The sequence below is a fragment of the Nothobranchius furzeri genome, chromosome 5 (assembly GCF_043380555.1).
Source record: "Nothobranchius furzeri strain GRZ-AD chromosome 5, NfurGRZ-RIMD1, whole genome shotgun sequence".
In the NCBI taxonomy this organism is placed as follows: domain Eukaryota; kingdom Metazoa; phylum Chordata; class Actinopteri; order Cyprinodontiformes; family Nothobranchiidae; genus Nothobranchius; species Nothobranchius furzeri.
In genome coordinates, this window is record NC_091745.1 from 72,638,768 (window position 1) to 72,651,097 (window position 12,330).

Genomic DNA, 12,330 nt, shown 5'->3' on the forward strand with positions numbered 1-12,330 from the left:
GAAGACAAAAGATGTCATTGGAGAGGATAGTGGTACCATGACGAGGGGAAGGACGCTACGATACTGAGAGTAAATGTAAAGAGTCAAAAGGAAATGTTTCAAACACAGTTGTGTCTTCATTTAACCAATCAGCAGTTGAGATAGAATGATCCTTGTTGGCTTTTTTGAGCGCATCTGTGAGTGGTTGGGTGGCAAGAAAACACGCAACATAACCTGCTGTCCAGCCTCAACACTTTGGAGAGAGTTTGCGGGCAAATGCCTGAAATATAAGGCAAGGCAGCTTTAATTATATAGCAGCACATTTCATACACAGGGACAAGTCGATGTGCTTTCCTTTAGCAAGAACATTCAAATCAACGTGACAGAAAATACAATTTAAAAATGAAAAAGAAACAAAGTTAAAGGGTGAGCAAATGCAGTGAAGAAAGTGCAGCATAAGAATATTTATTCAAAGGCTGATGAAAACATGAAGGATTTCTATTTTGATTTAAACTTTACTAGAGTCGGGGCACATTTGAGGTCACGAGGAAGCTGATTCCATCTTTGAGCAGCATAGTAGCTAAAAGCAGCTTCGTCCTGTTTGGTTCTGACCCGGTTCTACCAGCTGACTGCTTCCTAACCCCGCCTTTCCACAGCAGCCGTCAGCAGCACGTCATAGCTGCTGATAGGAACGGCTGTGGTCAACAGAACCTTTTCCACTGGAGCCGTCAGCGGCCGTCAGCAGCGCGAGTTGTCCGCGTCTCAGGAGCAGCACGTCGCGGCCTTTACACGCCGGTTCTATTTTCTACGCGCGACGCCTCTGAAACGGGTCAAGTTCGACATTTTTGGGGAAGGAAAGACAGGAAATCGGACGCGGAAATGGAGAGAAGCTCCCGAGATTTTCAGAATAAAGAACGTGCTGCCTTCCGGTTGCTTTACTTTAAAAAAGGTTACTAACTGTGCGTCCCCGTGAGAAGTTATCACCTAGCTAGCGGTCTCCTTTGTTTTTCAGGTCCGTATTGGCGATTATAAAATGGACAGAACATAAAACACAAACCTTTTGGAGCCATGTTGTAGTTTTCTCCTGCTTGTTGTTGTGTTTACTGACGAAGTCACTCGTGTGACTTCGTGCTCGGTCGGTGACAGCTGCCCCCCTGCTGCTTCGCGTCTCGTGGGAAGGGCCAAGCAGCAGTTTACGCGAGCAAGACGTGCTGCTGCAGTAACGTGCTGCTGACGGCTCCCGTGGAAACCCGGGGTAAGGGTCTCAGAGCCCTGCTGGGCGTATATTATTTATTATTTATTTCACTTATGTTTTTCAGGAGGACGAACTGCTAGAGATGTAACACCTCGTTTTCGAGCAGGTCCTCCTGAAACACAACCGATAACAAATACGGTGGCAGAGTTAGAAAGTTATAACAGACTTAAAAAAGAGAAAAGAAGGAAAGTAAATAAATATTATTAGTAAAAATAACGATATGTATAAATATATATATACACACGTAAATATATACACATACGCATGGATACATAGATACCCACACATGTACATACGTACATACATACCTATATACACAATTAAATTAAATAAAACTGCAGGAAGGAGATCCAACATGTATTCTGGCTCCATGCCACTGAGTGGTTATAAACTAGTAGAAGTTCTTTGAAATTGATTCTGTAGTTAACTGGTAACCAGTGTAGAGATTTAAGAACAGGAGTGATGTGCTCGGTTCTCTTGGTTCTTGTTGAGATAAACACTTTAACATCTGAAGACACGAGTTGTGAGGGAAGCTTAAAATCTGTATTGAAAACAAAATTGAATTTAAAAACCCGTATGAGATCCGGGATGATGAAAACGTTGGTCCGATTTGAAATGTATTCCTAATAATAGATAATAATAGAAAGCCCTGGACTGTTTGCTCATGATCAAGTCTTTCAAAAGTCTGGTGGCCTATGCATTTTTTTGTTTCAAGGAAAGTTGGGCTGAGATCTTCTGCTAAACAGAACGCAGTGGCCGTGCTAAAAGCTGCCGAAGAAAACAGCTAAGCCCTCACTGCGACTGCAAAGGCGGGTACATCGTCATCGGACGATGTCCTCATTCGTTTATGTAGTTAGTTATGGAAATGATTGTGGTTTGGGTCGTCAAAAACAATACAACTTCTTGGATTTTAAAATACGCAAACGAGTGTTTTTAAAAACATCTTTAAATAACAAACAAAATTAGCCTCACAAAATGTCCGTTTGTGCAGGACTCCAGACTTCCTTCGGAGCTTTTAGGTGTCTCGCAACTGTCTCGTTTGTGTTTCGCGGTCCTTTACTGAGGGCAACTCCGAGAAAACTTTTATCATGTCCCCTAGCCTGACCTGCCAGACTCCTCCTCTGTTTAATTCTGCACAGACATAGGGTCTGGGAACTCTCCTATTCAAATAACCCCGCCCCCCTGAGAATTCTAACCAGCCAATCGGCGCTGAGCAGCGTACGTCACACAGCACAACGCCCAGTTTCTCATAAACATGGCGACTGAAGCGGAGTTCGCTGCGGCTCGTTCCTTTGTTCCAAATGACTTGGACACGTCTTTAAAACAAGACGAAGAAGCGATTAAAGCCTTTCTTCTAAAGAAAGATGTCTGCGCCGTTGCCAGACGCCATTTTTGACTACAGCTAAAAAACTACAGCGTCGCGCGGTACAGCCGGCATTTTCCTCTTTTTTCTGACTGGTTACTTTTGAGCCGCCTATTGCCGCCCCTCATGTGCCTCTCTGCCTCTGAGGTACCAGACTCTCTCTCTCTGTGCAGAATTAAACAGAGGACGAGTCTGGCGGGCCAGGCTGCAAGTCCCCATCAGGCCAAGTGAAACTTCTGCCGCGCCAAGTTGTCCTCCAAACGTGCAAAACAACCAAATTATTGGCAAAATACGCCGTCGTTGCCACCCAATCCCAAGAAGCAACACGAGAAGCATAAACGTTGGCGTCATCTATAGACGTTCCTGTTTAAGAGACAAAAAGTAGAGACAGATCTGTAGGACAGGCAGGTGAAAGAAGCATAAGTAGAGGAGGAGATGAAAGAAGGAGTCTTCAGCATTCCAGTACTTACTCCACTCACTGTTCCGTCCTTCCATCCCATAAACTACTTTGCCTCCACTATCATGCCCTTACCCCCCTCTCTTCCGCTCTCCCGGCACGCTATAAAAACTGCACGATTATCCTGCAGACTTGAGCTGCAGAACAAATCACTTTAGCGAAGTAAAGTGTGAGGATAGAGCCAGCAGAGGGACGGGGATGGATTCCCACCGAGTCACAAAAAAGAAAGAACGTGAGAGATTGCAGGCGGAATGAAAGTGGCCTGGAAAAGAAACGATTGCAATGGCAGGAAAAACGACGGTTAGGGAGGAAAGAGAACGGGGGGGATTTGGGCGAGGAGACGATGTCTAACGGGAGAGAGGCTTAAACAATTCTCTTAAGGCCTCGGAGAGAAAGGGAGGAAAGTAGACCTTAAGGACAGCTCTAATGAGGAAGATGCATGATGAACGATGCAATAAAAGATAAGGCAGATGAGGAGAAGGAAAGAGAAGGGACAATGAAGGCAGAAGAAATCAAGAATTAGATCAAGCAGAAGGTGGGGAGGAGACGGAAGGAGAGGCTAGGTTAAAATAAAAAAGGACAGATGTGAGAATGAGATTAGACATAAAGGCAGAGGAAGAAGAGAGTTTGACAAGTAAACGCAGGAAAGGCTCTGAAAAAAGGGAATAAAATAACTCGAGGAAAGGCGAAGTCAAATGACCAAAGGTTAATGAGAGCAGTGGCAGCAAAGGATTATGTTTTATTTATAGAGACAAAAATTTTCTTTGCCTTTTTTTTTTTTTTAGATTTTGATTGGCAGAGTTCCCTGTGAAAGACGGGGTGATAATTTTAGACTGAGACGAGGAAGAGAGGGATGGAGAGAGCGCTGAGAGTTACTGAGGAGAAGAACCTCAAAGTCAGCTGTTTCATAGTCAGTAGCACCGCAAACCCCTGTGATTAACCTAGTGCAAGTGTTCGTGTGCACACGCAAACACAGCAAACTTCATTTGCATAGAAACTGTGGAAGCAGACCCGCCTCACCGGCTCCGGGGATAACGGGGGGGGGAAACGTACATCCAGATGGGAAGAGATGGAGAAGCTGCCAACAGACGACCCCGTATGAGTGGAAACTCCCAGCTTCTGTTATTGTTTTAATTAAAGGAGCAACAACACAAGGGGGTTAGGCATTGTAGTCGTCCGCATTGATTTTCTTGTAAGTCCACGGCCGGCATGCAAAGACAACACGAACTCCTGGCCCGCTTCCAGCTGAAAGATAATGACAGATAATGAATGGGGTGACAGCGACTCCACTGATTCAAGGATACAAGGGGGCATGTTTGGGGCAACTGGAGACGGTCCGTTTCCCTTCACGAGCTTGTCTGTTTTTGTTCAGCCCTCACCCCGCTGCACTGTTAGGGACACGGACGGAGAGCAGTCGGTGGGCGTTTAGCCTGCTGACCCTGCACCACGTGAGGTAATTTCTGGAATTTACCGTGAGCCAGCAGTCCACCTGGCTGCTGTCCATGCTCCCTCCCATTTAACTCAATAAAACTCCCTTCACTCCCCCTCCCACCCTTTTGTCTTCCTCTCTTTCTATCCCCTCATTCCCTTGGCTTAGACGTCAACCTCCTTGTGGGACCGTTAGGAATTAGTGCGCCTATTTATCTATGTGTTTGCTTTTGATGACCTCTCCTAGATGGGTTAGGGTTAGGGTTGACCTAATAAGTAAAGGCTCCCTTTTACCCCAGATTTCTGAAAGTGGGGCTGGGATGGAATCCAGTTCAGTGCTGTGAAATACTGCCCCCGCTTGGTTGGAGAGAGAAGGGACGGTTCTCTGTGGCCCCCTCCGATTTAATTTATTATTTGATCATAGTCGTCAGTGCACCACTGCGATATCGATTCCTCCAGGCGTTTTCTCCTAATACGAACCCGCGCTTGCGGAGTATTTTATTATGGGCGGAGATTTTAATGGGGGTGAGATTAATACCTCTGTCACAGAGCGTGACTCGCCTCCCCTCCCTTGCATTCTCCCTGCAGATTGTACTATGTTGGAGATCAGAGGCGCAGGCTCATGGCCTTGATGTGAATGGCAGCCTATAAAAACTACAGTCAAAGTAAAGTGCTGTACCCAGCTGCGTTATGAGCAGAAGTGGGGGAATATGCGTCATCTCTCGTATATTTTGTCCAGCCCCCACCAGCTGCTTTATTATATCCCAGCCATCGCTTCCTAACTCCCTGCTAGCGTTTCCTGGTTAGAGCACCTCGCCCTCCGTCTCTCCGTCTCTCTGTTCTTTTCAACCGCATTGATCGTCTACAGCCAGCCGGCAGGTGCTCCTGGGTGGCGTCTCTCAGCAGGCAGCGGCGGATATCACTCGTTACGAGTGAGACAGCCGTTAATGCTCTTAAATTTTTTATTTCTCTTTGCTGCTTTTCTTCCGCTCTGCAGCTAATTTTCTTTGAAGGGGTGACAGCTGTCAAGAGAAATGGGAGTACAGTGCAAATGGACGGCTAATTAGGAATTTTTATTACTTATTTATTTTATTCTGTCATCTCAGGCAGAAAACTTATGGTCACTGTTTGGAAGTTGCCCCGCCCCCGTGCCCTTTTGTTGTTGTTGTCTCTGATCGGTCCCTGGTCGCGCACAAACGCCGCACCGACTCCGTCAGGATGCACCGCAGCACTGTCACGATTGGCGTTGTTTAACACAATAGATGCACAGCCCAGCCCAGTTGCTATGGTGTTGAGTAATAACATCCATTAGAGGAATAATTGGGGTGGCGGTGGCAGGCCCGATGGCCCTTGATATGAATCACAATATTGATGCAGAGAATGGGAGCAATAATGGCTTCAATTAGTGGTAATTGTCAAGATTTTTTTCTCAGTTCCACAGAGTGTTAGAGTCTCCTTTGTCTTTATTCCCTCTTGGTTTTTTTTTTGTGTGTCTTCCACGTCTCCTCGTTTCCCCCCAGTGTGATGAATATGTAAGCTTAAAGTATTTAATTAAAAGAGATTAAAATCAGGAAGGCGAGTGGATTTGGGTGAAGCTGAGCAGATCAGAGGATGTCATAATAGCTTAATTGCAATATGCCAACCTCTGCATGTGCACACAACCTCCACGTGGCTACCTATTGCACACACACACACAAACTTAGAAAGTGTTGGGCTGCAGATATAGACATTTATGTTGCCCTGAAGCAGTCCAGTCAGCAGCTCCTGCCACGGCGGTTGCCATCTGTTTGTCTCATAACACTTCCTGCTTTCTGAAAGTGTTTTACAGAGCTCAGAGCCACTGCTGCACCCAGCAGTGATACGTAGTCCCGTCGTCTCTATCGGCTTCACCCACTGCCTTCTTCCTCACTGCGCTTCAGTATCTTTCCTTAAATCTTCCCTGCCTGTGGCCACCGCTTAGCCAGCGACGGAGGGAATGCAAATGAGGATGCAAATTGGTAAATACTAGTTTGTGAAAGCCAGCAAGCCGATCCTCCACCGAAGACAATCGCATCCCACCCCTGACTGAAAGCATCTGACTAATTGCTCCTCAAATGATTTATATTCAAACAACGGCCCTCTGTGTCCGTCGAGCTCAGCGGGAGGGGGCTGTCCTGCCGGCAGGTCGACCGACAAACCCAACCGATGTTGAAATTCAAAGAATAATCAACCTCTTCGTTGATGATCTGTACTATTTCAGAAACAACCCACAGCTCCCGTTGTGTGACGCTGCTGGGCTTGGGGATCGGTTTGTTTAATAGATTGTGTGAGGAAAAATACCCGTTAGTGTAAATGTCACTCCGCGTGTGCATGCGATTCTGTCTCTGTCCTCATTTGCAGGTGAATACTTACGAGGAGCATGTGTTCATAAAGGTCTCTGTGTGTTTGAGAACTCATTTGTGAGTACCGAGGCCGGCGTATTATCCTGCCACTCTAATAAGAACCATTAAATTTGAATAATGGAATGTAATCAATCGGTTTAGCTTCCACCTGGATGATGAATCACATTATGAATGTGTGATGTGCATCCAAGGCTTCGAGTGTGTGAGCTCTCCACTTCACACACTCAAGCAATAAGTCTCCAACTTGAGTATTTATGCAGACGCAGGTCTCTTCGAGGTCAATGCGCAGTGATGCGTTCAGGTGCCAGTTGTTCCCGTTTAGATGTCTGGATTCCAACAAACCTCTTAGAAATTCATGAATGCATCACAAATTCCAAATTTTACTGATGAATTCTGATAAACCGGCCAAAGTAAATGTGAGTGTGTGTGTTTTAGACAATAAAAGATGTACGGTGATAAAGTATTCATTGCTCTTATTTATGAAAATGCCACTCAGAATGACTTTCTTTTACTTCTGGAGTCCATCAATGTTATCTCCCTGGCGTTTAATCTCGATCACTCTATTTTCTTCTTTCTTTCTCTATGTTTGTCTCCTTTGGCACATTTTTTTCGCTGTTGTGTCCGTATGATGAATAGGAAGTAAATGAGGGATGTGTTAAGTACCTTATTTTGAAAGATTGCATCTCGAGAGAGAGAAAGAGAGCGCTGTGTGTTGTAAATTGATCTTTTTTCCTGCATCTGTTCACTTTCCTCTTCTTTCTCTCGTCCTTTTTCCCCCTCTTCATCATGCAGTCTCTGTATAGCCATATGACCATCCATCTTTCTCTCCCACAGCTCGTTGTCAAGCGGTGCAGGCCGAGAATGTGACAGTCCTGGAGGGAGGCACGGCCCAGATCTCATGCCGCCTGCAGAAGTACGACGGCTCAATCGTGGTCATCCAGAATCCCCGACGTCAGACTCTGTTCTTCAATGGAACGCGAGGTGTGTGGCTGCACGCACGTTCGTCTCTGCCAGCAAACTTAATCCATCTCTGTTGATAGATTTGCCCTCTGTGACGTTTGAAGCAAGCATGTTTAGATGCATTAGCACCAGCAAACCAACCCTCACATATTACATCACTCTTAAACGAGCAATTTACCTATGAAGTAATGAAATAATGCCTAAACTGTTTAATATCTCAATCATGTTGGAAGGAAGGTTACACTGAAACCCCACAGATGACTGAATAAGTCAGCTGTGGAGTTGTCAGTTGATCTTCTTTCCAAAAGGCCAAAGAGGGACATAGGTTAATGTTTACAATCTACGACCCCATGTGGTTGCCGAGTTTGCGCCAAGCTAACTCTACAGCATCAGCATTTGTAATCCAACACCGGCAGGCATAAAGCTCCAGAGTTGTTTAACGCTCCAAAGCTCGTAAACAGGAGCGACCCAGAAGTTATTTCTTGTGTAGAAGTCGTGTCACCTTTTTGTTTTACTCTCATCTCAGGTAAAGCAGGCTAGAGGCTAATGTTGAGCTAACAATGCTAACGGTGAATTAGAAGCAAGTAATTGGCTCTAAAAATATCTCAAGCTACTTTTTTGATAACAAACAACTCAATATTACAGTGAAATGTGTGTGTGAAGTGAATAATGAGTCAATCGTGGCGTTTTACTTCCTTTAATGAGTCATTCAGAACTATAACAGCAAGCTAACATCAACAAGGCAATTTCCTCTGCTGGAGGCATACTAATGTAATAAGTGTAGTAAGAGCTCCCTGCCGTAAAACACATAAGAGTGCTAACACCAGATTTAAAAATGTGTTTATCTTCTTATCAACTTGTATATATGTGTGTATGACTTGTCTTTTTCTGTCATATAGAATATTTTGGCACTGACCCAAAACTAGCAACAACCATGAATCTCACAGAACGTGAGTGAGGCAGTAACGTTTTTGTTGGAAAATGGACTGCAGTAGCCAAATCTTACCACATGTTGTCATTCTTACTTCATTCTTACACATTACACCTTTAAATATGTCCTTAACCCTTTCAATTCAATTCAATTCAAGTTTATTTATATAGCGCCAAATCACGACAAGAGTCGTCTCAAGGCACATCACATAATAAACATTCCAATTCAGGTCAGTTCATTAAGCCAATCAGAAATAATGTTTCCTATATAAGGAACCCAGAAAATTGCATCAAGTCACTGACTAGTGTCAGTGACTGTATTTCCGCTAATGAGTTTGCAAAAAACAACCAAAATGCGCCAATAATAAAAGCGTTTTCATTCAGACACATGCCGTGTCGTTCTGATCTGCAGCTCACAGGGCTTCACACGCTAGAATAAACGTCATCACGTTGTCAACGTGAACAGTCACATGATTATCACTCACCCAATCACCTGCTTTGACGTCATTTTCCCGCAAATTGTAGTTCTTTGTAGTCCCAGTCCTTCGGCTTTTCTTGTGCTTTTTCGCAATAATACATTTAGACAAACACATCCTACACACATCACACACCCACCACAAACTTCCGACACACTCACAAACCACTACGAACGTTTTGATGAATCACGGACCCGCCAAACGGTACATCTTCCCTCCTCGAAGCAGTTGACGCCATTACAGCTCCGGGTGATGTTTAGGTTTCACTTTCAGTTTCTTCACGTATAAATTCAAGCAATATTCTTTCTTATTGTTATTCTTATTAGTGAGAGAAAAGGAAAACTATATACTACTGAAAAATTAGCTACAAATATTCCAAATGATTATGTTAGACTCCTGCAGATTATTATTATTTATGTTTTCGTTTTTGTTACAGTTTACATACATGAGTGGATCTCAGAAACTATTTTATGGAGGCACTTCAAATAAATTTGTGGTTGTTTGAAAGGATTGTGTGAAACTTTTTTCCATTGACAATTTTGAGGGATACAGCTGTGGCATTTCTGTATAATGAAAAATATGTGTAAAAACAAAAACGAATTTCAATTTCTGTGCAGATAATTGCATTTTTTAGTTAAATATTTTGTTGCTATGAACATTTTACATTTATGTAATTTAAATTTAGAATGTAAGGGTTGTATTGATGTATAGAAAGTTGAAATACTCCAAAAAATGGCACCACAGCATGCAATAATGTAAATATAAGTTCTGGCGAACTTGTTGTATGGCAGGTCTTAAAGGGTTACAGTGACAATGTGTAGTTTTTACTATTAATCTCTGGAAATATCCATTGAAGTGTTGTAAATTAATTAAAAGATGCCCAGTTGTTGAAAATATTGGTGGTTTCATAACCTATAACCTTAAAAATCTGGTCTAAAATACATGGGAGTGGGTCTAAGTCTCTGGGTGACGCCATAGTGGATGCCATGTTTCTCTATGGAAGCCCGTGAGGACAAAACACATTTACTAATTTGTGAAAAATGCTTACTAAACTTTCACCAATCATAAACGTTGTTTTACACATTTACCTCTTCATTTGTTGCCGGTGATGAACAGGAATCTGATGTACTTGTCATCTTGCTGGAGGTTGAGCTCCCAGGGATTTTTGACCCTAATGGCCATCCATTGGCAAGATCTTATTAGAACACAACAATCATTGATTTAGGTATGTAATGCCCCCTATCACCAGGGAAACTACACACTGTCACTTAAAAGGTGTGGAGCACCGAAATCCCTTTTTCAAATCTTACTTCTGATTAAAATCAGTCACGCTGAGTTTTTTTATGCAGGCTGAACGTGAACATCTTCTGCATTAGCTTCTGATGGACAATAAACGGTGAAACTCTAGTATTAGAAAAACCTGACAGATCTACATCACACTGTCACGTAACATTCACGGACTCACCCATCTTGACTCATGACGGTTGGTTTAGCGTCCAGGAAATGGCAGAGAATGTCTCACCTAGTAGAAGCTAACCATTAGCATTAGCAATCCCACCACATAGCAGAACTCCTTCAGGCTTGTGTTACTGGTTGACATTAACATACATGTTGCAAGTCAGTGGTAGAGTCGCATTGCTGTTAGCCAATCGGCAGCGAGATGTCCAAATATCAGAAATTAAGACCCCAAATCCTACTGTCCGAAACTACTCCTATGTGGCTCATTTCTACTTCCCGAAATAGGCGCACCACAGCTTTGTTTCCCCAGAGTACAACTCACAAGGCATTCATTCTTACTAGAGACCACTGCAAATGTATTCATTAAATGAGTGATCCACACCTTTAAAAAATCTAATAACAGCCGAGATGGGTTACCTCTTTGGTCTCGGATGTGTCTAGACTACCTCTTTTAGGGTTTGAAGTTCTCTGCATAATGCACTGTTAACCCCACGGATGAGATCAGAGCTTATTAAAGTCCTCATTATGAGTAACCTTAGTGATGTTTCTTCTTTTAAGACAGCTTTGTGGTAAGTTATCCAATATTCTAACTGAGGCTGATTTCATTTAGGGCCTCAGGTTAGCCAACACTAGATGCTTTTACTTGCCAATTAAATGCAAGGGCATGATGCTACCTTCAACACATTCCAAGTGCTGCTAGGAAACCTTTGAGCGAGAGAAATGGTGATCAAGAGCATTAGGCATCGCCTTTGAAATTTGTATATGGCTGCCTAATTGTTGGTGCAGCAGAAGATGTTTATTCTTCTCATTTCTGCATCATGAGATATTTGCTTTTGTTTAAGGGGACATTTTATGAAAATAATATTCTGTAATTTATGGCTCAGCAGCTCTGAAACAAAATGATTTAAAAAAAGACTCATGCTTTCACTTCAGACCTAGGAGGTCCAAACTCTTGTTTTCAGCTTTCAGTTAAGTTGTTAACATTAAAATGTCATCAGCAGTTTTCTTTTTCAGGTCTATTAACAATTAAAAATTGCCTAGTTTCCTTTTTAATCTGTATCGTTACAACAAAATGACTTAATTTCTGTTTTTTCATACATTTTTCCCTGCTGGGAAGATTCTTATTGTTTTTTACTATTTCTCATAACATTAGTGCATTAGCATAGCGTAGTAAAATCATTGGGCTGTTGTTTAATTTAACCCAAATAAGCAACAAATCTTAGCATCAAACTACAAAATTAACAGTTGGTTACCTTTTCTCACCAATGCATTAAGTGGGAGCATCTACAATCTGTTATTCATGCATTCTTCCTGTCCAGACTTGACTACTGCAATGCACTGTGTGCCAGTTTGAGCCAGGGTGCGATTGCTCGCCTACAGCTGGTTCAGAACTCCACTGCTAGGTTTCTGACAGGCACAAGACGATGTGTCCACATCACACCAGTGTTGGTGGAACTTCACTGGCTTCCTATGCAGTACAGAGCAAAATTCAAAGTGCTGATGCACGTGCTCAGGGCTCTTTACAGTACTGCTCCTGCCTATTTATCAGCACTGCTACAAAAGCGTGTCCCCACCCGCTCTCTTTGCTCTAGTGACCAGGAATTACTGGTGGTCCCTTGTTCCAGATGCAAATCTAGGGGAGA

General features: G+C 43.2%; 1 protein-coding gene across 7 annotated transcripts in view; it reads left to right on the forward strand.

Annotated features, from left to right (window-relative positions):
• cadm4 (cell adhesion molecule 4) overlaps nt 1-12,330 on the forward strand; it is a 287,904-nt gene that overhangs the window by 214,737 nt on the left and 60,837 nt on the right. For all 7 annotated transcript variants that reach the window (XM_015950119.3, XM_015950117.3, XM_015950121.3 and 4 more), the window contains one exon: nt 7,698-7,844. In XM_015950119.3, coding sequence (XP_015805605.1) covers nt 7,698-7,844 — 147 coding nt within the window. The remainder of the gene's footprint in view (nt 1-7,697; nt 7,845-12,330) is intronic.